Here is a 26,255-nt window from a genome sequence, read left to right as displayed (position 1 = left end):
TATGACCAAATACCTGCAGAACTAATGACGTTTATCAGCCTCAGCATGTTATAGTGTCACTGGGATGCATTTAACTCAGTTTAGCTTCACAGAGCTGCAGACTCTAGTTAAAGAGAGAGAGAGAGCGAGAGAGAGCGAGAGAGAGAGAGAGAGAGAGAGAGAGAGAGAGAGAGAGGGAAGAGAGAGAGAGAAAGAGAGAGAGAGAGAGAGGAAGTGGAAGTTGTCCAGAGACTCTAAACTACTCTTCACAGGTCTCTTCACTTTAAACAGCAGTGAGTTACATCAACATCTGTACGGGATCCTGACTGAACACCAGACTGTTTATATGGTGAGTGGACTCATTTGAACTTCAGATAGATATAGATATTGATATAGATATAGATTTAGATATAGATTAGATAATTACTGCATGACATGAGTTTTAAAACATGCATGAAATGAACAGAAAAAGCAGATTATGAAGGTGTATTAATGGCAGTGATTGGGGGGGCAATAAAACATCTGACATTGAAAGAATAAAGTCATAATTTTTTAAGAAAATGTCATGAAAATATGAGGATATATCTACAGTTTCTGGGACTTTAGACGTTGATGACAGAAAGAAAAGTGTCCTGATGAAACGTGGTTGTTAGTTATCACCACACTCATTCATGGTTATTTATTTATGTTGCCTGTTTGTCCTAAATTTGTTCCTAAATTATGCACAAATTTGCATTTTGGTGGGTTTTTAACGCTGATTCAGATTTGATTTGTAGAGTTGTTTTTCTTAAAAAAAGAAAAAAAAGAATTATATATATATATATATATACTGCATATGCCTGTTGATTGATTAAAATATTTAATAAAATTAATCACACTTTTTTTATCTGTTCAAAATGTATCTTAAAGGGAGATTTGTCAAGTATTTAAATATATGCTTGAGGTCAGAGGTCAAGGGACCCCTTTGAAAATGGACATGACAGTTTTTCTTTGCCAAAATTTGTTGTTAGTTTAGAGCATTATTTAACCTCCTTCACTACAAGCTAGTATGACATGGTTGGTACCGATGGATTCATCAGGTTTTATAGTTTACTATGATACCATCAGCTTTAAAACTGAGCTGCTACAACCTCGGAAAGATCGAATAGCGGCCAGACTAAATCGCAAGTTGAGCAAATTTGTTATCGACTGCCCTGTAAAATATATATAACATATAAATACTAATATTTCTTAATATTTTTCTCATGAATATAGTATATAACTACTATAATATCTATTACAAACTACTATCAATACAGGAAGAAACATTAACTACATAATATATTAAAATGTATAGAATTTGTTTTTACATTTTTGGACTAATTATATCAGTTAGGGACTGATGAGTTCACCAATTAACTAACTAACTAACTAACTAACTAACTAACTAACTAACTAATCAACTAACTAACTAACTAACTAACTAACTAACTAACTAACTAACTAACTAACTAACTAACTAACTAACTAACTAATCAACTAACTAACTAACTAACTAACTAACTAACTAACTAACTAACTAACTAACTAACTAACTAATTAATTAACTAACTAACTAATTAACTAACTAACTAACTAACTAACTAACTAACTAATTAACTAACTAACTAACTAACTAACTAACTAACTAATCAACTAACTAACTAACTAACTAACTAACTAACTAATCAACTAACTAACTAACTAACTAACTAACTAATCAACTAACTAACTAACTAACTAACTAACTAACTAACTAACTAACTAACTAACTAAAAGAGAAAACACACTACAGTTTTCTGTCTGGTTTGTTGTGCTTTGGGAATAATAATAATAATAATAATAATAACGCGGAAAAATACAATTCAATTAAAAAAATAAACATAAAAAAATAAAAAATATATAAATACATGTCAGGATGTTTTGTCGGGAACACTTTTTAGGGGTCTATGACCTATTTTGAGTCAGGAAACAAAGAGATTTAGACTTAACATGTAGGCATATTTATATAATTTATATGCATTTATATATATATACTGTATATAAAGCGGAGGAGAGAGGAACGAGAGGAGGAGAGAAGAAAAAAGGATGATTTTATTATTTATCAAAAAATAATATATGATGAAATTATATATATATATATATATATACAGTATATATATTATCCTGAGAGCCTCAATGATGCCGTATTTAGTAAGTATTCAGATCCTTTACTGCAGTAAAAGTACTAATACCACACTGTTACAATACTTACTGTAACTTTTACTGTAACAGTGTTTTCAGTACGACATCCAGGTATTTTTGGCATATTGTAGATTTCCATACTGCGTACTACATGCTACATTCTGGCCAAATCAGTACGTACTACTAGTATAGTATGAGGTTTAGAATACAGCCTTACCCGTCATGTCATCACATTGTGATGTCATCACATTCTCATGACATGTTGACATGAGAATGTGATGACATGATGACATGAGAATGTGATGACATCACAGGTAAGGCTGTATTCCAAACTGTCTCATGACATCACAATGTGATGTTCTGGAATCGGCTGTGATTCCTGTGATGTTGAGTTTGGCTTTAATCTAAAATTTTACTTATAGGAGAAGATTAGTGAACCAGACAGTTTTTGACAAGCTGATTTAACATTCAGGTTAATTTAACATTCGGGTTAATTTAACATTCGGGTTAATTTAACATTCAGGTTAATTTAACATTCAGGTTAATTTAACATTCAGGTTAATTTAACATCCAGGTTAATTTAACATTCAGGTTAATTTACCGTTCAGGTTAAACAGTTTAACGTTGACAGTCGACTGTAGGGTGAGTACATTATTTACATCTCCATGGATCAAGCATCATTGTTACTGAGCTCTAAGGAGCTTTGGTTCACCAAAGAACTGAAAACCTTCAAGGAAGAAAACGACGCTCTGAAGGAGATCGCCTGGGAAAGAAAAGTCCAACTGTTGGAAGCCCAGCAGAAGGAACTGCAGGACAACTTTACTTTGGACCTTGCTGAGAAGCAACGAGGCTGGAAGACGCAGCAGACTCAACTCCAGATCAGAGTGAACCATTTGACGTGGCACATTCGCGATAAGGACGCTGTTATCCGTGGTCTCCGTAAAGAGCAGCACGATAAGGACCCTGCAATCCCTGATCTCCGGCAGGAGCAGCACGATAAGGACGCTGTTATCCGTGGTCTCCGTAAAGAGCAGCACGATAAGGACCCTGCAATCCCTGATCTCCAGCAGGAGCAGCACGATAAGGACGCTGTTATCCGTGGTCTCCGTAAAGAGCAGCACGATAAGGACCCTGCAATCCCTGATCTCCGGCAGGAGCAGCACGATAAGGACGCTGTTATCCGTGGTCTCCGTAAAGAGCAGCACGATAAGGACGCTGTTATCCGTGGTCTCCGCCAGGAGCAGCACGATAAGGACGCTGTTATCCGTGGTCTCCGTAAAGAGCAGCACGATAAGGACCCTGCAATCCCTGATCTCCGGCAGGAGCAGCACGATAAGGACGCTGTTATCCTTGATCTCCGCCAGGAGCAGATCGATAAGGACGCTGTAATCCTTGATCTCCGGCAGGAGCAGCGAGGCTGGGAGACGCAGCAGACTCAACTCCAGATCAGAGTGAACCATTTGACGTGGCACATTCGCGATAAGGACGCTGTTATCCGTGGTCTCCGTAAAGAGCAGCACGATAAGGACCCTGCAATCCCTGATCTCCGGCAGGAGCAGCACGATAAGGACGCTGTTATCCTTGATCTCCAGCAGGAGCAGCACGATAAGGACGCTGTTATCCTTGATCTCCAGCAGGAGCAGATCGATAAGGACGCTGTAATCCTTGATCTCCGGCAGGAGCAGCGCGATAAGGACGCTGTGATCCTTGATCTCCAGCAGGAGCAGATCGATAAGGACGCTGTAATCCTTGATCTCCGGCAGGAGCAGCGCGATAAGGACGCTGTGATCTTTGATCTCCAGCAGGAGCAGATCGATAAGGACGCTGTGATCCTTGATCTCCAGCAGGAGCAGCACGATAAGGACGCTGTTATCCTTGATCTCCGGCAGGAGCAGCGCGATAAGGACGCTGTGATCCTTGATCTCCAGCAGGAGCAGCGCGATAAGGACGCTGTTATCCTTGATCTCCAGCAGGAGCAGCGCGATAAGGACGCTGTGATCCTTGATCTCCAGCAGGAGCAGCGCGATAAGGACGCTGTGATCCTTGATCTCCAGCAGGAGCAGCGCGATAAGGACGCTGTGATCTTTGATCTCCAGCAGGAGCAGATCGATAAGGACGCTGTGATCCTTGATCTCCAGCAGGAGCAGCACGATAAGGACGCTGTTATCCTTGATCTCCGGCAGGAGCAGCGCGATAAGGACGCTGTGATCCTTGATCTCCAGCAGGAGCAGCGCGATAAGGACGCTGTGATCTTTGATCTCCGGCAGGAGCAGCGCGATAAGGACGCTGTGATCCTTGATCTCCAGCAGGAGCAGCACGATAAGGACGCTGTTATCCTTGATCTCCGGCAGGAGCAGCGCGATAAGGACGCTGTGATCCTTGATCTCCAGCAGGAGCAGATCGATAAGGACGCTGTGATCCTTGATCTCCAGCAGGAGCAGCACGATAAGGACGCTGTTATCCTTGATCTCCGGCAGGAGCAGCGCGATAAGGACGCTGTGATCTTTGATCTCCGGCAGGAGCAGATCGATAAGGACGCTGTGATCCTTGATCTCCAGCAGGAGCAGCACGATAAGGACGCTGTTATCCTTGATCTCCAGCAGGAGCAGCGCGATAAGGACGCTGTGATCCTTGATCTCCAGCAGGAGCAGCGCGATAAGGACGCTGTGATCTTTGATCTCCGGCAGGAGCAGCGCGATAAGGACGCTGTGATCCTTGATCTCCGGCAGGAGCAGCACGATAAGGACGCTGTTATCCTTGATCTCCGGCAGGAGCAGCGCGATAAGGACGCTGTGATCCTTAATCTCCAGCAGGAGCAGCGCGATAAGGACGCTGTGATCTTTGATCTCCAGCAGGAGCAGCGCGATAAGGACGCTGTGATCCTTGATCTCCAGCAGGAGCAGCGCGATAAGGACGCTGTGATCCTTGATCTCCAGCAGGAGCAGCGCGATAAGGACGCTGTGATCTTTGATCTCCAGCAGGAGCAGATCGATAAGGACGCTGTGATCCTTGATCTCCAGCAGGAGCAGCACGATAAGGACGCTGTTATCCTTGATCTCCAGCAGGAGCAGCGCGATAAGGACGCTGTGATCCTTGATCTCCAGCAGGAGCAGCGCGATAAGGACGCTGTGATCTTTGATCTCCGGCAGGAGCAGCGCGATAAGGACGCTGTGATCCTTGATCTCCAGCAGGAGCAGCACGATAAGGACGCTGTTATCCTTGATCTCCGCCAGGAGCAGATCGATAAGGACGCTGTGATCTTTGATCTCCAGCAGGAGCAGCGCGATAAGGACGCTGTGATCTTTGGTCTCTTCCAGGAGAAGAAGAGTCTCAATGAAAAGCTCGTGGAGACCAGAACCGAGCTGTTGAGCTCTGCAGATGAACTCCGACAGAGAGAGGACGCCTGGCAGGCCAAATACAAGGCTCTGGAGGACAATGTCACAAAGGTCCTGACAGAAAAAGACCAGATCTGGAAGACTAAGGTCAGTCAGTTGGAGGACGTCAACAAGGACCTGACGGACAGAGAACAGAGCCTGGAGACCACAGTCCAACACATGGAGGTTGAGAAGAAGCTCCTGGAGGACATCTGCCTGAAAATGAAGAAGAAGATGAGAGGAGTCTTTTCTCGCAGGAGGACCGAGGATCGAGAGACAACATTACAGAAGATGAAAAAGGAAGAGACGGAGCGGGAGGGGGTGGAGAAGAAAGAGAAGAAGAAAGGTTGTTTTCGCTGGATGCGCAGGTTCTTCCTGAAGCGTGACGGCAACAGTCAGGTAGAGGAGGCTGCAGCTCAGGTTGGATACCAGCAGATCCCTCTTCCTCCCCCCTTCGCCTTCCCGTCTTCCCTCCACCCTTACCTTCCTCTCTCAACCTCCCCCTCATCCTCTACGTCATCACCGTCCCTCCACCCCTACATCCCTCCTCAGTGATTAGTGATTAGCACTGCAGCCTCACTGAGACACCTCCACCTGTCCGGCTGTGGGGAGTTTGTATATTCTCCCTGTGTCTGCGTGGGTTTTCTCCTGGTGCTCAGGTTTCCCCAGAATTCCTAGTTATGCGTGAGGCTAACTGGACACTCTAAATTACCTCCAAATATCTTTTTAATATATTTGGTGGTAATTTAGAGTATTCAAAAAAATTTCAATCTATCATATATCAGTAAGGGTTTTCTCCTGGTGCTCAGGTTTCTCCCACAATTCGTAGTTATGCATGAGGCTAACTGGACACTCTAAATTACCTCCAAATATTTTTAAAATATATTTTTAGGTAATTTAGAGTATTCAAAAAAAATGTCAATCTATCATATATCAGTAGGGTTTTTCTCCTGGTACTCAGGTTTCTCCCACAATTCCTAGTTATGCGTGAGGCTAACTGGACACTCTAAATTACCCCCAAATATTTTTAAAATATATTTGGAGGTAATTTAGAGTATTACATTTTTTTTAAATCTATCATATATCAGTAGGGGTTTTCTCCTGGTGCTCAGGTTTCTCCCAAAGTTTCTAGTTATGCATGAGGCTAACTGGACACTCTAAATTACCTCCAAATATTTTTTAAATATAATTTTAGGTAATTTAGAGTATTCCAATTTTTTTTCAATCTATCATATATCAGTAAGGGTTTTCTCCTGGTGCTCAGGTTTCTCCCACAATTCCTAGTTATGCGTGAGGCTAACTGGACACTCTAAATTACCCCCAAATACTTTTAAATATATTTGGTGGTAATTTAGAGTATTCAAAAAAATTTCAATCTATCATATATCAGTAGGGGTTTTCTCCTGGTGCTCAGGTTTCTCCCAAAATTCCTAGTTATGCATGAGGCTAACTGGACACTCTAAATTACCTCCAAATATTTTTTTAATATATTTGGTGGTAATTTAGAGTATTCAAAAAAATTTCAATCTATCATATATCAGTAAGGGTTTTCTGCTCGTGCTCAGGTTTCTCCCACAATTCGTAGTTATGCATGAGGCTAACTGGACACTCTAAATTACCTCCAAATATTTTTTAAATATATTTTTAGGTAATTTAGAGTATTCAAAAAAAATGTCAATCTATCATATATCAGTAGGGTTTTTCTCCTGGTGCTCAGGTTTCTCCCACAATTCCTAGTTATGCGTGAGGCTAACTGGACACTCTAAATTACCCCCAAATATTTTTAAAATATATTTGGAGGTAATTTAGAGTATTACATTTTTTTTAAATCTATCATATATCAGTAGGGGTTTTCTCCTGGTAATCAGGTTTCTCCCAAAGTTTCTAGTTATGCATGAGGCTAACTGGACACTCTAAATTACCTCCAAATATTTTTTAAATATAATTTTAGGTAATTTAGAGTATTCCAATTTTTTTTCAATCTATCATATATCAGTAAGGGTTTTCTCCTGGTGCTCAGGTTTCTCCCACAATTCCTAGTTATGCTTGAGGCTAACCGGACACTCTAAATTACCCCCAAATACTTTTAAATATATTTGGTGGTAATTTAGAGTATTCAAAAAAATGTCAATCTATCATATATCAGTAGGGGTTTTCTCCTGGTGCTCAGGTTTCTCCCAAAATTCCTAGTTATGCATGAGGCTAACTGGACACTCTAAATTACCTCCAAATATTTTTTAAATATAATTTTAGGTAATTTAGAGTATTCCAATTTTTTTTCAATCTATCATATATCAGTAAGGGTTTTCTCCTGGTGCTCAGGTTTCTCCCACAATTCCTAGTTATTCGTGAGGCTAACTGGACACTCTAAATTACCCCCAAATACTTTTAAATATATTTGGTGGTAATTTAGAGTATTCAAAAAAATTTCAATCTATCATATATCAGTAGGGGTTTTCTCCTGGTGCTCAGGTTTCTCCCAAAATTCCTAGTTATGCATGAGGCTAACTGGACACTCTAAATTACCTCCAAATATTTTTTTAATATATTTGGTGGTAATTTAGAGTATTCAAAAAAATTTCAATCTATCATATATCAGTAAGGGGATTCTCCTGGTGCTCAGGTTTCTCCCACAATTCGTAGTTATGCATGAGGCTAACTGGACACTCTAAATTACCTCCAAATATTTTTTAAATATATTTTTAGGTAATTTAGAGTATTCAAAAAAAATGTCAATCTATCATATATCAGTAGGGTTTTTCTCCTCGTGCTCAGGTTTCTCCCACAATTCCTAGTTATGCGTGAGGCTAACTGGACACTCTAAATTACCCCCAAAGACTTTTAAATATATTTGGTGGTAATTTAGAGTATTCAAAAAAATGTCAATCTATCATATATCAGTAGGGGTTTTCTCCTGGTGCTCAGGTTTCTCCCACAATTCCTAGTTATGCATGAGTCTAACTGGACACTCTAAATTACCTCCAAATATTTTTTTAATATATTTTTAGGTAATTAGAGTGTTTAAAAAAAGAAGTCAATCCATCATATATCAGTAAGGGGATTCTCCTGGTGCTCAGGTTTCTCCCACAAAATATATATTGAAATGAATAAAAAATAAATAAAATAAAATTTAATTAAAAATCAAATAAACAGTGAAATATAATTTCATTATGTCTGCCTCTCTGAATAAATGTGTACAGTATAAATACAACTTTATGACATTATGGTGGCTATAAAGTAGAAGTACTGGTATCTGTTTAAGTTGTGATTTCAACAACACTGAAGCTGATCAATAAAACGATCAATGTGACTAATAAAAGATGTTCCAAATAGTATTTTAGACGCTGGTTAACAACATGAGCCGGTTCTGTAATAAACCATGTGACCTTCATGACTGACGGGTTCATGATTATTTTTAATATTAGCACCATTTACAGGTAATTATTAAGCTGTCATTTCATTATTATCAACAGACAGTTGTAAACTACTCAAACATCTTTTCTTTCTGATTGTGAATCACTGGTGTTGAATACATGAAGCTCACAGTACACAGGTGGACAGGCAGAGAGACAAACATCTGGACCATGAGTTTATCCAGATGTTTTCCCTCGTTGTGTGAGTTGACTGATAACGAGTTGATCACTCACATCCTTTTCTACTACGTCTGTTTTTTCACTGTGAGCTGAGTTGATGAAACCACCCTATTTTCAGCTCTAATCGTTGCACACAATCTAGAAACACGCTTCCTCTGAACGTTCAGCTCTTCTAGCGAAGAGGATCGTTGCATCACTTCCTGCGCCAGGTCATCTAGAAGGCGGAAAGCAGAAGTTGTTGCTGCTGATCAGCATCTTGTTCGTCTGCGTCATCCAAATTACCAGCCAATAAAGTATGAGTCAGCTTAGAGGAATCGCTAAAACAAAAGTCTGTGTAGGAGAAAAATGACAGTTTGTTCTAGATGTATGAGATAATTAAATGTCCTGATCTCCTTCCTGCTCGCCAGGATATTATAATGACCCCAAGTATGGAGGATGGCACCTGCCAAAGTAAAAAATAAATAAATATATAATGACTCAATAAATAAATATGTCATTAAATGTAAAAAAAAATTATATTGAAAATAAATGTAAACGAAATAAATGCAAAATAAATAAATAATACAGATAAATACATAAATAAATAAAAGATAAAAATTAAACAGAAGAGTAAATAAATAAGGGAATTAATTAATTAATTATGAATAAATAAAGAAACAAATTATAACAAAAATATCAAATGATGTTACATTTTTATCAATTAATTAAATTAAATATAAATAAATAAATAAATGACTCGATAAATGAATATGATATTAAATGTAGCAAAAATAAATGTATTATTTTATTATTATTATTATGTTTTACCATTAATTAATTGATAAAAATTGAGTTTTTTTTTCATAAATGTATGACTTTAAAATCTCGCAAATTTGTGAGTTTTTTTCTCGTAAATTTCTGGCTTTAAAATGTGTCATAAATTTGTCAGTTTTTTCTCATAAATGTGCCACATTAATCTCAGAATATCGGAGTTTTTTCCTCATAAATTAATGACTTTAAAATCTCATAAGCGTCTTTGAGTTCTTTAAAAGCGCTTTATAAGTTGAATTTATTATTATTATTATTATAAATTTGTGAGTTAAAATGTGACGTAAATTTGTGATTTTCTTCTCGTAAATGTGTCCCATTAAACTCAGAATATCTTCATTTTATTTTCGTAAATTTATGACTTTAAAATCAAAATATATATATAATATATAATATTAAAAAATATATAACATAAACACAGGAAGTCAGAATCATGATATTTTTAAAGTTATTAACTTGATATTGACCGTTTCCAAGTGAGAAGCAGAAGCCGGCGTGTGATCGCTTTAGTGTTTAAAAGTTGAACTTCTGTACAGATCAACTCGGGGAAACAATCATTTGGCGACAGCAGAAGTCACAGGTTCGAGACAAGACGAGGGCTAAAAATAAAAGAATCAGGACAGGAAAACAGAAGGCGTCCTGGTGTCAGCGCGGACTGTTTTTATAGGCGTTTGATGGAGGAGGACCACAGTGTGTGTTGGACCGGGATGAATCGGTGGTGGGAGGAGGGAAGTGTGTGTGAACAGCAGGACAAACAGGAGTTCAAGACGCTTTTTATTTGTGCACGTGTCCCCGTGTAAACACAGCGCTGTGTGTTCAGTTCATGAACATAAAAGGCTTCTGTGGGGAGTTAACACACCGACACGGCCTTTGTTAAATGTAAAAGAGACTTATTAAGAGTTCTCCTGACAGAGAAACGTACTTCTACTGTGACATCTACTGTTCATTATGTTCAAACTGTGTTGTTTGTGTGTTTCCAGTGATGGAACACCTCAACGCCACCCGTCTCCCCGGCAACCAATCAGACTTCAGCAGCATCTTCACCCAGCAGGTGCTCCCGCCGCTCTACTTGGTGATCTGCGTGGTCGGGGCGTCCCTGAATGGCGTGGCCGCCTGGATCTTCTTCAGGGTGCCCAGTGACTCGGGCCTGGTGGTCTACCTGAAGAACATGGTGGTGGCCGACCTCCTCATGCTGACCACCTTCCCCTTCAGGCTGGCGGCTCAGCTGGGTCTGGGCGGCTGGCGCCTCCACGTGGTCACCTGCCGCTACACCGCCGTGCTCTTCTACTCGTCCATGTACGTGGGGATCCTCTTCATGGGGCTCATCAGCCTCGAGCGCTACGTTAAGATCGTCAGACACACCTCCTCCTCCTCCTCCTCCTCCTCCTCCTCATCCTCCTGCAGGTCCCGGTTGGGCGGCGTGTCCTCGCTGCATGTCCTGCAGAGCGTCGGCTTCGCCCGGGTGCTGGCGCTCCTCACCTGGAGCTTCCTCCTCGTCTGCGTCCTGCCCAACGTGGTGCTGACCAGCCGGCCGGCCGACGAGGAGAGCTCGCGGCACTGCATGCAGCTGAAGACCGGGTGGCCACGCTCCTCAGCGTCGGCCTGTTCTGGGTGACCCTGCTGGTCCTCGCCTACTGCTACACCTCCATCGCCTGCCGCGTCTACCAGTCCTACCGCCGCGTGCGCCGCGACAACAGCGACGTCTGCCGGAAGTCGAACCGCAGCATCTTCAGCATCCTGGCGGTGTTCTTCGTCTGCTTCGTGCCGTACCACGTCTGCCGCGTGCCGTACACTCTGAGCCAGATGCCGGAGTCGGGCTTCAGCCCGGACGCCCGCTTCCTGTTGTTCCAGCTGAAGGAGGGGACGCTCTTCCTGTCGGCGCTCAACGTCTGCCTCGACCCCATCATCTACTTCCTGATGTGCCGAACCTTCAGAGAGTCGCTGCTGAGGAAACTGTCGAGAAGAGACCGGAGGAGGTCGCTGACCACCGGCCAGAGTCTGAGCCACATTTAGGAGGAGAGGGGACAAGGAGAGGAGACAAGTAGACAAGGAGAGGAGACGAGGAGAGGACAGAGGAGACAAGAGAGGAGACAAGGAGAGGACAGAGGAGACAAGAGAGGAGAGACAGGAGGAGGTCGCTGACCACCGACCAGAGTCTGAGCCACATTTAAGAGGAGAGCAGACAAGGAGAGGAGACAAGGAGAGGAGACAAGGAGAGGGGACAAGAGAGGAGAAGAGGAGAGGACAGAGGAGACAAGAGAGGAGAGACAGGAGGAGGTCGCTGACCACCGGCCAGAGTCTGAGCCACATTTAGGAGGAGAGGGGACAAGGAGAGGAGAGGAGGAGAGGAGACGAGGAGAGGAGACAAGGAGAGGACAGGACAGAGGAGACAAGAGAGGAGAGACAGGAGGAGGTCGCTGACCACCGGCCAGAGTCTAGGAGGAGAGGGGACAAGGAGAGGAGAGGAGGAGAGGAGATAAGGAGAGGAGACAAGAGAGGAGACAATAGAGTCACTGCTGAGGAAACTGTCGGGAAGGAGAAGGCACAAAGAGAGGAGACAAGAGAGGAAAGTAGACAAGAGAGGAGACAAGGAGAGGAAACAAGGAGAGGACAAAGGGATAGGAGAAAAGGGGAGGAGGCAAGAGAGGACACAGGGAGAAGAGACAAGAGAAGAGAAAAGGAGAGGAGACAAAAAGAGAGAGGAGAAGAGATAAGGAAAGGAGACAATGACAGGATACAGGGAGAGGAGACAAAGAGAAGAGACAAGAGAAGAGACAAGTAGAGGGGACAAGGAGAGGAGACAAGTAGATGAGACAAGTAGACAACACAGGGAGAAGAGACAAGGAGAGGAGGCAAGAGAAGAGAGGAGATAAGGAAAGACACAAGGAGAGGACAGAGAGAGGAGAAAAAGAGAGGAAACAAGAGAGGAGTTGAGATAAGGACAGGACACAGGGAGAGGAGACAAGGAGAGAAGAAAAGAGGGTACAAGGAGAGGAGACGAGGAGAGGAATCAAGGATAGAGATGTGGTCCTGTGTAAATGCAGACTTGTATAATTGTATATAAATATCAGTATATATATATTAAAGTATAGATATTAAATAATGATTGACAGTCTCAGTTGTGTTTATTGATGAGTCACCAGCGTGAAGGAGAGAACAGGAAGTGGTGATGTGGAAGTGAAAGTGGACGCAATCGCTGGGCATCGAACTCACGGGACCAGAGACGGCTGGTGAGTTCAGTTCTCCTCCGGCGTTACCACGGCAACCGTCCACTTCTCAGTAAATTCAGCTGATCTGGTTTCTGTGGCTCTGAGGTCACTCTCTTCTCTCTGTTAGATTATAATAACTTTAATTTTTATATACGTTTGAGACGGAGCACACAGCTCATCAAATAAAATCACACAGTAATATGCAGTGAGACAAAACAACAGTTTTTTGTATAGTAGATGTTAATATTAAAGTTATTTGTCATATGCACAATAATTTCATAGAAGCAGCCGTTGGCAATATTTTTTGTTCTCAGGCTGCTCTAATGCTGCTATAAAATAAATATAAAATCACACAAGTAAGAAGGGGAATTTAAAACATAAAATAGTGCAGCTGGTCAAATATAGGAATATAATATAATATGATATAATATAATTCAATATATTATAAAATATAATATAATATTGTGTAATTAAATATATTATAAAATATAATAGAATAAAATAAACTATAATAAAATACCCTCATCCTCATCTGCAACCGCTTATCCCGTTAGGGGTCGCGGGGGGGGCTGGAGCCGATCCCAGCCGACATTGGGCGAAGGCGGGGTACACCCTGGACAGGTCGCCAGTCCATCACAGGGCTGACACATAGAGACAGACAACCATTCACACTCACATTCACACCTACGGGCAATTTAGAGTCCACAATTAACCTAATCTGCATGTCTTTGGACTGTGGGAGGAAACCGGAGTACCCGGAGAAAACCCACGCTAACACGGGGAGAACATGCAAACTCCACACAGAAGGGTCCCAAGCCTGATTCGAACCTGCAACCCTCTAGCTGTGAGGCGCCAGTGCTAACCACTGCACCACCGTGTAATAAAATACAATATAATATAATATCATATAATATAATATCATATAATATAATATATTTAAATATATTATAAAATATAATAAAATAAAATATATAATATGATATAATATAATATAATAAAATATAATATAGTATAGTATAATATAATATAATAAAATATAATATAATACAATATAATAAAATAAAATATAGTATAATATGATACAATAAAAAAAATACAATATAATATAATTTAATAAAATATAATATAATATTATATAGTATAATATAACACAATATAATATAATATAACATAATATAATATGATATAGTATAATATAATATAACATAATATAATATTATATAATATAATATAATATTGAACATTAAAGAACATTGCGACAAAGTGCAAAAGAACATTAAGACATAATTAAAACAGTTATAAAAACATTAAAGATTAGAAAATAAAAACAAGCTAAAAATAAAAGCTAGGATAGAAGCTAAAATAGAATATAACACACAAGAGTAAAAGCTCTAATGCAGTATATAAGATCATTATCTGGTTTAATAAAAGGCAGCAGCAGCAAACAGGAACGTTTGAAGCTTTGATTTAAAAGAACTCAGAGTTGGAGGTCCTGCAGGTTTCTGGGAGCTTGTTCCAAATATTTGGTGAATAAAAACTGAACGCTGCTTCTGCATGTTTAGGTTAAAAGTATTTCAGTATTTTATTAAAGCATGTGTATCAAAAGCATTCATCATATAAGTGCTGTGTAACAATATATACATACTTACAAAGTTGATGTCATCACTGTTGTTGTTGCTGCTGTATTTATTCCTAGATGGAGTGTTAAAGGAGCAGCTGCACAGCCTGGCACTGATCGATCCAAACTCCATTCAGAAAACAAGCATTTTAAAAGTTGTTTGCTTGTCGTCTTGGTAACAGACCTGACAAAGCATGAATTCAGACTTTTTACTAATCAGCATCATAATGTCGTTATTTCAGCATCATTTTGATCCGTTTATTGTAATTAAATCACAGCACAGTCTGTTTATTTTGGGTTCATACCGCAGTAGCGACGTGTGTCTTGCTAATTTAAGCTTCTCGCTTGGTGTGAATGCACGGTAACACAATACGAAGCAACAACGTAACGTGACTTAAAGGAACATAAACAACAGCACATGCACAACAACAGCACGATGTAATGATTCAATGAACCGCTGACACGCTCCCCAGAAAACATGAACACTGAACTGTTCTCCAGCTTTTCATTTAGAAAGAGCAACAACCAATGAGGAACCTCCAACAGTCGGCCGACCAATCCTGTAACTTCATCAGTCAGTCAGTCAGTCAGTGACAGACTTTAGTGTTTGTAGGGCTGGCCCTCTGCGGTGCAGCCACAAATCAGCTCTGCAGCAACAATGATGGACACCAGAGAAGTTGAAGAGTTAAAACACAGAGTTGAACCCTCAAATGACTTCTGTCTATTTCAGTTTACACAACTCAGCAGTGTCTCCAACACAATAAAGCCTAAGTCCAGCATAGAGAGGCTCAGTGAATGTGGTCTGGACTCTGTGGAGGAGAGTCATGGTTTCAGAGACGCTGTAGAAGGACAGAATACCTGCACTGTGATCCAGGTACACTCCTACTCTGGAGGACTGAGGACCTGAGACGGGAGTTTGAACATAGTTGTACCAAAATGTATAACTGTTAATGTAACAATCTAAAGTCCAAGATTTGTCATTGAATCCAAATTGACATTCACCCTCTGCTCTCCTGATACTCTTGTATGCGACTGCTACCTCAACTCCTATCCCTCTCCACTCCACCTCCCAGTAACAACGTCCAGTCAGACTCTCTCTACTCAGGACCTGACACCAATCAGTGAATCTGTCTGGGTGACTAGAATAAGACTGTTGTTTTCTCATTAATGTTGCTTTTCTGTTCCCCTCAGATAATAACAGATGTGTGTTTGCTGTGTTTGGATCCAGTGTGATTTCTCGTGAATACTGTAAGAATCCAGCTCTGGTCTTGGGCTCTGGTTGTGACAGTAAAACATCCACTTCAGTCACTGTCTGTGAGACGTTTGTCCATTTCTCTCTCAGAACGTCCTGTAGTTTATCTCTGACTTCTGACACAGCCGCCGTCACGTCCTCAAAGTAGCTCAGAGGACGGATATTGATGCTGGATGTAGACTCGCTGAGCGGTGACAGTGAGTGGTAGCTATATAAAAACGTATTGTGATCCTCTGTGTGTGACAGCAGCTTCAGCTCAGCGTCTCTCCTCTTCAGCTCAGTGATCTCCTGCTCCAGCTTCTCCTGAAGCTCTTTGACTCGACTCACTTCACTTTTCTGCTGGGATCTGACCTGCTGCTTCACATCACAGCTTCTTTTCTCCATGAGACAGATCAGCTCGGTGAAGATCTTCTCACTGTCCTTCACTGCTTTATCAGCAGAGCGATTGACAGCCTCCACCTCCTGTTGGAGCAGCTTCACATCTTTCTCTCTGTCCTGGATCCTCTGCTGGATGTTGAGTCGACTCACCTCCAGCTCTCTCTGCCTCTCGGTCCTTTCTGCTGCAGCTGTGACGGTGTCGTGGCCTTTATGTTCATCCACAGAGCAGAGATAACAGATACACTGCTGATCAGTACGACAGAACATCTTCATCACCTCGTCGTGACGAGAGCAGATGTTCTCCTGGAGCTTCTTGGAGGGCTCCACCAGCTTGTGTTTCTTTAATGGAGCCACATCATAATGAGGCTGGAGGTGTTTCTCACAGTAAGAGGCCAGACACACCAGACAGGACTTGAAGGCTTTCAGTTTCCTCCCAGTGCAGAAATCACAGGCCACATCTTCAGGTCCAGCATAGCAGTGATCAGCAGGAGCAGCTTGGAGTCCAGTCTTCTTCAGTTCCTCCACTAGATCTGATATTATGGTGTTTTTCATCAGGACAGGCCTCGGTGTGAAGGTCTGCCTACACTGAGGACAGCTGTAGATCTTCTTCTCATCCTCTCCATCCCAGAAGCCTTTAATACAGTTCATGCAGTAGCTGTGTCCACAGGAAGTAGTCACCGGATCCTTCAGTAGATCCAGACAGATGGAACAAGAGAACCTTTCGTGGTCCAGCTGAACTCCTTGCTGCGCCATTTCACCTCTCAGTAGAGACGATGACTGTCTGAGTCTCACTTCCTGAGAAGTGAAACTAGTTTGAGCTCTGATCTAAACAACATGTGCACTGAATGCAGCCTGTCAGCTCTCACTGCACCACCATGTCGGTTACACCCATCTTCAAAACTGTAGATCTGAAGGGGAGGGAACGAGGAAATAAGAGGACCGAGTGCAGCTGGGTGTGTTTGAGAGGAGGAAGAGGAGGGAGAGGAGGAAGAGGAGGGAGGAGTTATCAGGCTCTGCTTCATTCCAGGAAGAGGAGCGGTTAGAGAGAGATACGAGTGGTTTGTTTACAATCTAGAGATCATTTCTCAGTTCAAAACACCGGAGCCATAAGCTTTTAGGAGGTGAACTCTTCTTGGTACCTCTGGGTTTGGAGACAGCTCCTCAGTTTTCAGAATTAGCTCTTCTTTTTCCCTGAAATACTGTTTGATGATGCTGATACAGCAGATGAAAAATAGAAGAATGAATCACTGCTGTAGAAGGAATGAAATCCCCAAATAGTTTTTACTTGTGTGATAAAGTCCTTCAAATGTTTGTGTAGAAAACAGATTAAATCTAGAATATCATTTTGAGTAAAAGGTGTATTTTAATGTCAGATGCATTTAAACAAATATATCAAATGTGTTAGTGGCCCTGAATCCCACAGGACCTGAATGCATCAGATCATGTGACTCTAAAGGGAGATTACTGGCCTTATAATAAGTATAACCTAAATAAACAAATGCAAACTACATGAAAACAATCAGTGTGATAAAGGACCAGTGAGTAACAATTAGGGGGATCTATTGGCAGAAATGGAATATAATATTAATAAGTATGTTTTCTTTAGTGTCTAATCACCTGAAAATAAGAATCATGTTTTTGTGACCTTAGAATGAGCCGTTTAGAGAGCGGGTCCTCTTCAGGGAGTCCACCATGATGCACCGCCATGTTTCTACAGTAGCCCAGAACGGCTTGGGCCGGAGGCGATAACGTTACTCGCTCCCGCCGTTGCTGCTCTCTCTCTCTCTAGCTCGCTTCACCACTCACTTCCCTCGTACACACACACACTCTAAGCGCTGGCTCTGCTCCAGATGACCCACGCTGCTCTTACAACAACTGGCTCTAGAGAGGTCATTCGCGTTTTCGCGTCGGCCACCGTAGCTCTCCAAAACGCTTGGCACACGGGAGAGGCTTCAGTCGGTTGCAATCTCAACCTCACCACTAGATACCGCCAGATCCTACACACTGTTCCTTTAATGCCATTTTCCTAAAAAAACAGATCCCTCTGCGTCACTTTTCGGTGGCAGTAAACACGTTAATGTTGTGAATTAAACAAATATGCTTGTTTAGATTCAGGCAACAAAACCACTTAGTTAGGTTTAGGAAAAAAACAACATGGTTGGGCTTAAAGCTTCTATGTTTGAACAGTGAAAATTAAACTGAATTTTGTAACACACAGGACACGAACAGCGGTCTCTGGATGAAAGCCCTGTTGTTTGTTGTTAAATCAAAGAACACCTATAGGTTACAAAATGAATTCTATTAAATATCAATGATGGATTATAAACATACAACGGCCGTCCTCGGTGCAGCCTTACCAGGATGAATTAGGAAAGAGACAAAACTCAGACAATTAAACAAAAATAATGAACAATAAATAAGAAGTCTATGGACACCACGGCGGATGCAACAAGCATTATTAATTCAATTCAATTCAATTTATTTTTGTATAGCGTCAAATCACAACAGAAGTTATCTCAAGACGCTTTATATATAGAGCAGGTCTATGACCGTACACCAGAGTTTAGAGACCCAACAGGATCCACCAAGCGCACTGTGGCCAGGAACAACTCCCCGATTACTGGGAAGAAACCTGGAGCAGAACCGGGCGCAGGGCGGGCGGCCATCTGCCGAGACCGGCTGGGGGGATAGATAGATAGATAGAGAGAGATAGAGAGAGAGAGAGAGAGAGAGAGAGTTGGTCTCTGAGAGAGAGAGAGAGAGAGAGAGAGAGAGAGAGAGAGAGAGAGTTGGTCTCTGAGAGAGAGAGAGAGAGAGAGAGAGAGAGAGAGAGAGAGAGAGAGAGAGAGTTGGTCTCTGAGAGAGAGAGAGAGAGAGAGAGAGAGAGAGAGAGAGAGAGAGAGAGAGAGAGAGAGAGAGAGAGAGAGAGAGAGAGAGAGAGAGAGAGAGAGAGTTGGTCTCTGAGAGAGAGAGAGAGAGAGAGAGAGAGAGAGAGAGAGATAGACTTTTTGACTTTTGATGTTCTTTAATTAAACATCGCACTTAAAACCCCGCAGTTGAAGACAACCTAGGGGGGAAACAGATTGAAAAAATACACACCTAAAAACAGCCCAACTCTTTCACCCGTCCACACACCTTCACTCACACACTCACACATCCACTCACCCAGAACCTCCCACCATCCCAACCCACTAGAATCACCCCAAAAACACAGAACCGTTCTGTTCGCCATTACACAGAACCCCAGTCCACCTAACAAACATAGAACATTACACAATTCAATACACAAAACCGTAGCAACCAGTTTCCCACCGTGTGAACCAGCAGCTCGTACCAGTTCACATACATATAGTCAATCCCCCCCCCCCCCCCAACAGTACACACTGCCCCTTCAACCCCCCACACACTCTGAAACCCCACCATGTCATTGACCAGCATGTAGTATGCATATTCTGCTCTAAGGCGCGCAGAGACCAGACCCCTGAACAACATCACTGGGTCAACAGGCCCGCTCCCCTTCACCTGGTTCCTCCTGGTCAGCCATGTGGCCAGTTTGGCCTGACCAAACAGGAAGTTTAGCAGCACACATTTCACCCTCTTTCTGAATGAGTACATTGGTCCCAGAATATACAGACCCAAAGAGAAAACCTCCCCCAGCTTACCACAGAGCACCTTCACAACATCAAGCAGAGGTGCAACACGGTTACATTGAACAAACACATGTATGACAGTCTCAGGTACATCACAGAAGGGGCACCCCCCACCCACAGTTGAGTCAACCTTTGCCAGGAAGGTGTTTGTTGCCAGGGCCCCATGTATGACCCTCCACTGTAGATCTCCTGACCTCTTTTGGAGAGGAAGTTTATAAAACACCCTCCACCTGAACCCTGCCATGCTCTGCCCACCCAGAACTCCCTGCCACTGATGTTCCTTCACCTCCTGCAGAGCCCTGAGGTTCCTGATCTTCACCAGTGCAGCGTAAAGCATCTTCCCTTTCATCTCCCTAAAGATGCCCAGGCTCGGAGTGGCAAAGGTCAGCAGCTTCCCCCGTTCTTCCTGCCAGTCACCCGTCAGGGCGGCCACCTCTACCGAGGGGAAACAGGGAGGCTCCTCCTCCCCCCGCGGCTGATTGAACCAGTCCAGCACTGGCCCAGACAGCGAACCCAGCACCTCTCCCCTCAGCCTCTCCAGCAGTCTCAGGGATTTCAGTCCAGTCTGTTGTGCCAGGTCAAACGGGGTCTTCCATCCCCCGGTCCCCGTCTGCCTCAGGTGGCTAAGTGTGGTAATACCACCAGACATAAACCGGTTTCTGATGGTGGCTGTCTGCACTGATCGCAGTGGAATGAGTGGGTTGTTGAAAATCGGCTCCTCCCAAACCCATGGTGTTGGCTCCATACCTGCTCTCCGTGTGGCGTTAAAGAGCGACCACGTCTTCAACATCTCTCCATAGAAGTCAGGCAGCTCCGCAGTGCTCAGACCTTCATGGGTCATCAGGAAATACTGCCGATCCAGCCCCAAACCGCCAGCCCTCCTCAGCAAAGCCTGTGCCGGCTCCCACCAGCACACGTCGGTCCTGTACAGCAACCGTTGTGCAGCCTGAAGTCTGAAGGCAGCTGCTCTGCTCTCGAGCTCCACCAGGCCCTGCCCTCCCTCCTGTACTGGTAAATACAGGACCGCAGCCTTTAGCCAATGGTGTCCTGTCCAGAAGAAATCCACCAGCCTCCTTTGGACCTCCTGCAGGAGACCCCGAGGAGGAACCAATACAGCCAGCCGATGCCACAAGGACGAAGCTGCCAGGTTGTTCATGATGAGCACTCTCCCTCGATATGACACCTGGGAGAGCAGCCATTTCCACTTCGACAACCTTCCTTCCACCGACTGCAGCATCCCTTCCCAGTTCTTCTTGACCCAGCCCTCCGAGCCCAGGTATACTCCTAACACCTTCAGCCCTTCTCTACACCACTGCAGCTGCCCAGGCAGTGGAGGCACCATGTCCTGTCTCCAGTCCCCACATAACAAAGCCTCACTCTTAGCCCAATTAAGTCTCGCTGAGGATGCTCTCTCATAGGTCTGGAGGCAGTTCTCCAAGGCCTGTACGTCCTGCCTGTCTCTTACCAGTACTGAGATGTCATCCGCATAAGCGGAGACCATTACAGGGGTGTTAAAACCGAGCTCCACCACTCTCACCCCTTGCAACCTCTTGCGTATCATCACAAGCAGTGGTTCAATGGCCAGAGTATACAGTAGCCCCGAGAGAGGGCATCCCTGCCTTACACCTCGCCCCACCTCTACAGGCCTACTCAGCCCCCCCCCTACCTTAACTAAACATGAGGCCCCAGCATACAACACCTTAACCCCTGTAATGAACCTTTCCCCACATCCAAAAGCAGACAGTGTTTTAAACAGGTACCCATGATCCACCCTGTCAAATGCCTTCTCTTGATCTAGGGCTAACAGACCAAAGTTTACATTTGAGAGTCGAGCCAAGTCCAACATGTCGTGTAGTAGGTGGAGATTGTCTATCATTGAGCGACCTGGTACACAGTATGATTGGTCCTTGTGCACAATTGAGTCCAATAAGTTCTTGAGTCTGTTGGCAAGGCTCTTAGAGTAGATTTTAAAATCCGCGCAGAGCAATGCCAGAGGTCTCCAGTTCCTCAAGTCGCTCAAATCCCCTTTTTTTGGCAGAAGAGCCAGAACCGCACGACGGCAGCTCAGCGGTAGCTCCCCTGCTTCCACACATTCGCAAAGTACTTCAAATAAGTCTGTTCCAAGTATTGCCCAGAACTTTTTATAAAAATCCACCGGCAGGCCGTCGATCCCCGGGGCCCTCCCAGGGGCCATTTGAGAGACGGCCTCACTCAGCTCTTGTAGGGTAATGGGCAAGTCCATACTAGTCTTTTGAGACTCAGAGAGTCTTGGTAGGCCCTCCAGCAAGGTTCCAGTGCACACATTGTCACAAGTTTCAGCAGAAAATAAATCCCCATAAAATTTTGCAGCCCCCTCTCGCATTTCACCCATAACCGAGGTTACCCTCCCATCAGCCAGACGCAGACAGTGCATCTGCTTATCCTCCCCATGTTTTCTCTCTAACCCGAAGAAGAACGCACTGGGGGCATCCATCTCCCTTAGCATGGAGAACCGCGACCTCACAAGAGCCCCTTTAGCCTACTCTTGGAGATATGCCCCAAGGTCTCTACGCAGTTCAGTAAGATTTTTTTGCATTCCTGCTGTGTTGTGACTTACCAGCTCATCTTCAATCCTACTTATGCTACTTTCCAGGCCACCCAACACCCTTTTGACCTCAGCCGTGGAAAAAGCAGAGTATTGCTGGCAAAAGTGTCTGATGTGGGCCTTACCGGCATCCCACCACAAACATAATGAGACAAATTCTCCTCTCCTGGCCCTCCACCTACTCCAAAACTCCTCAAATCTTGAGCAAAAGGAGGCATCTTGCAGAAGCTTGGTGTTAAGCTTCCAGTATGGAGACCTCAGAGGGCCTGGTGTAATGGAGAGGTGAGCCAGTGCCAGATGGTGGTCCGAGAAACCAGACGGTACTATGCTCACTTTGACCAGCTTATTACTATGCTGTTTCCAAATGTAGATGCGGTCTAGCCGTGCTGCACTGACCCTATCTGACCCGACCTTTAACCAAGTATATTTTTTGGCATCTGGATGATGGAGCCTCCAGGTGTCTATCAGATCTTTACTTAAAACAATGTCTCTTAAAACCCCAGCAGCACCCACATGTGGCTCCTCCCCCCTTCTGTCTAAAAAGGGGTTAATTGTGCAGTTCCAGTCCCCCCCATCACTAAAACCTCATCCATCCCCACCAAATCCAATTCCTGTCGCAAAGCCCCAAAGAGAGCTCCGCGCTCCCTTCCTGTATTAGGCGCATACACATTTACAAACACAAAGGATTTACTCCTGATGTTAGCCCTGACCACCAACAGCCTCCCCTTGGACACTTCCTTATGGGAGGTGATGTTTAGTCCAAGTCCTGGCGAGAATAGCACAGCAACACCAGCGCTAAGATTGGTGCCATGACATAAAACCTGTGCTCCTTTCCACCAGACCCCCCAGTCCACTTCATTTTTTTCATCACTGTGGGTTTCTTGTAAGAACAATACATTAACATGTTTTTGATTTACAAATTCTGCCAACACAGCCCTTTTCCCCTGGTCTCTGGCGCCGTTAATGTTGAGAGTGCCTATACGTAAAACGTCCATAAGAAGAGGAAAGGAAAAGATTGAAAACGTGAACGAGAGGAAAAGCCCCACCGGCAGATGTGCATCATGCAAACTATTCATTTTAAACTGTGATCTATGGCATACCTTTCCTCACTGAAGTAGCCCATTTACTGAGCCTGTACTTCTTTTTGGGAGTCAGGAACGTTGCGTCTGCAGCCTTGGTGGCATGGCTCACAGATTTAAGGAACTTTTTAGAATCTGGGAAGAACCGAGCGAGAGGCACATTTTTCTTGTTCTTGGTTTCCTTGAGGAAGTGGTTTAACTCTTTCACTGAGTACAGCTCTTTCTCCTTCTGTTGCTCTGTCTCAGACTCAGATGTTGAAGATTCCTCCTCTTCAGACATCATCCCACTTACCTCCCCTTCCACTATACCCCCGTCAAGCTCCATCCCTTCTCCCGCTCCTTCCTGCCTACTCTTTGACGCGGCTCCACCCACAGCCCCTTCCTGACTTACCTCCTGGCCCACCGGGGAAACCTTATCAGGCCGTGACTGCACCCCAGAGGGGTTTCCCTCCTCTACCACCATCGTTCTCCTCTTCACAGACTCACTACGACCCCTCCTTCCCAGGTGTCCATGCCCGGAGGCCTCACCCGCATTGACCGCTGCCACCTGGGGAGGGGGGCCCCCCTCCACAACCACTGTTGGTTCCGGCCCTGGGAGTGCAACTGTTCCTGGCACCTCTTCGGTCCCACCTGTCCCCCCAGCATCACCACTTGTTGCCAAAACCTCTTGCCCATCTCCATCCACCTCCTCCAGTACCTCCTGGCCCTGATCTCCCCCTGGTGCCTGTGGTTCTGTACCAGCCTGACTCGGTCCCTTCACTCCTCCTCTCCCTGACCGCCGCTCCGCTGTATCCGCACTGTTCGCCTCCACTGTAGCCGCGCTGTTCGCCTCCGCGCTTTTCGCCTCCGCTGTCACCGCGCTGTTCGCCTCCACTGTTACCGCGCTGTTCGCCTCCACTGTCACCGCGCTGTTCGCCTCCACTGTCACCGCGCTGTTCGCCTCCACTGTTGCCGCGCTGTTCGCCTCCGCTGTCAGCTGGCTCGAGGTACGACCGGCGTCTCCCTCAGCCCGTTTTGAGTGCGGGCAGGCAAACCTTTTATGCCCGATATCACCACACTCAAAACACCGCAGACTGTCTGTGCTCGCATACACTATGTACGAGCTCTCCCCAACCTTCACACTGAAGCTCACATTCAGACTCTGATCTGCGCTCCTCAGATACATGAACACTTGCCTGCGGAGCGATAGAACGTGCTTCAGCCCTGGGTCCTTACACCCGAGAGCGATCGGTTTGAACCCGCTTGCAAACTTCCCAAACCGGGAGAGTTCACCTGCCAGGGCATCACTTTTAATGAATGGGGGAACATTGGAAACGACAACTCTCGTAGCAGGAGCTGAAAGCGGTGACACGGGCACCAACACTCCCTTCACCCAAACACCGCTAGCCATCACCTGGCTAACCAAACTTTCTTTTTTAAGAAAAACCACCACAGCCTTGTTCATCCGCGAAGCACAGCCAAGCTGTTCGCATCCTACCTGTTCGCCGACCGCTTTCAGGACGTCTTCTACCGTAGCACCGCTTTCAGGCACACATCTGATACCGTGGCGAAGCGAGACAGCCTCTGTTCCTCCACCCGACTGTGAAGCCATGCCGGCCGGCCCAGCACAGGGCCCTGCAGGCCTGCACTCCCCCAAACAAAACTAAGAACCAGCTCCTGAACCAACCACTTAAACCACTTAAACCACTTAAACCACTTAAACCACTTAAACCACTACAATTTAAATAAACCCCCAAAACACCTTCAAGAGAAAAAAGAAATAAAGAGAAAAAAGATAAGAAAAACATGCAAAAGAGGGAAAAAGGAAAAACACACAGCACACTCCACTCAACCCACAGACCTCAGAGAGAGAGAGAGAGAGAGAGAGAGAGAGAGAGAGATAGAGAGAGAGAGATAGAGAGATAGAGAGAGAGAGAGAGAGATAGAGAGAGAGAGATAGAGAGAGAGAGAGAGAGAGAGAGAGAGAGAGAGAGAGAGAGAGAGAGAGATAGATAGAGAGATAGAGAGAGAGAGAGAGAGAGAGAGAGAGTTGGTCTCTGAGAGAGAGAGATAGAGAGAGAGAGAGAGAGAGAGAGAGAGAAGAGAGAGAGAGAGAGATAGAGAGAGAGAGATAGAGAGATAGAGAGAGAGAGAGAGAGATAGAGAGAGAGAGATAGAGAGAGAGAGAGAGAGAGAGAGAGAGAGAGAGAGAGAGAGAGAGAGAGATAGATAGAGAGATAGAGAGAGAGAGAGAGAGAGAGAGAGTTGGTCTGAGAGAGAGAGATAGAGAGAGAGAGAGAGAGAGAGAGAGAGAGAGAGAGAGAGAGAGAGAGAGAGAGAGAGAGGTAGATAGAGAAGAGAGAGAGAGAGAGAGAGAGAGTTGGTCTCTGAGAGAAGAGAGAGAGAGAGAGAGAGAAGAGAGAGAGAGAGAGAGAAGAGAGAGATAAGAGAGAGAGAGAGAGAGAGAGAGAGAGAGAGAGATAGATAAGAGAGAGATAGAGAGAGAGAGAGAGAGAAGAGAGAAGAGAGCGTTGGTCTTGAGAGAGGGGAG

At 44.3% G+C, this 26,255-nt stretch overlaps 1 protein-coding gene and 1 pseudogene across 1 annotated transcript; one reads left to right on the top strand and one right to left on the bottom strand.

Moving 5' to 3' along the window:
- The first annotated feature begins 250 nt into the window (after positions 1-250).
- Positions 251-12,057, top strand: LOC141763559 (P2Y purinoceptor 14-like; annotated as a pseudogene).
- Positions 12,058-14,693: 2,636 nt separating this feature from the next.
- On the bottom strand, positions 14,694-17,555 carry LOC141763554 (tripartite motif-containing protein 16-like). The gene has a single exon (XM_074627988.1). The coding sequence runs from the start codon at positions 17,163-17,165 to the stop codon at positions 15,504-15,506; it is 1,662 nt and encodes a 553-aa protein (XP_074484089.1). The 5' UTR covers positions 17,166-17,555; the 3' UTR covers positions 14,694-15,503.
- Positions 17,556-26,255: the final 8,700 nt, after the last annotated feature.

This window comes from Sebastes fasciatus, assembly GCF_043250625.1.
Source record: "Sebastes fasciatus isolate fSebFas1 chromosome 11 unlocalized genomic scaffold, fSebFas1.pri SUPER_11_unloc_2, whole genome shotgun sequence".
NCBI classification, from domain to species: domain Eukaryota; kingdom Metazoa; phylum Chordata; class Actinopteri; order Perciformes; family Sebastidae; genus Sebastes; species Sebastes fasciatus.
Note: the sequence above shows the minus strand (reverse complement) of the source record. Positions and strands in the feature narration are given on the sequence as shown.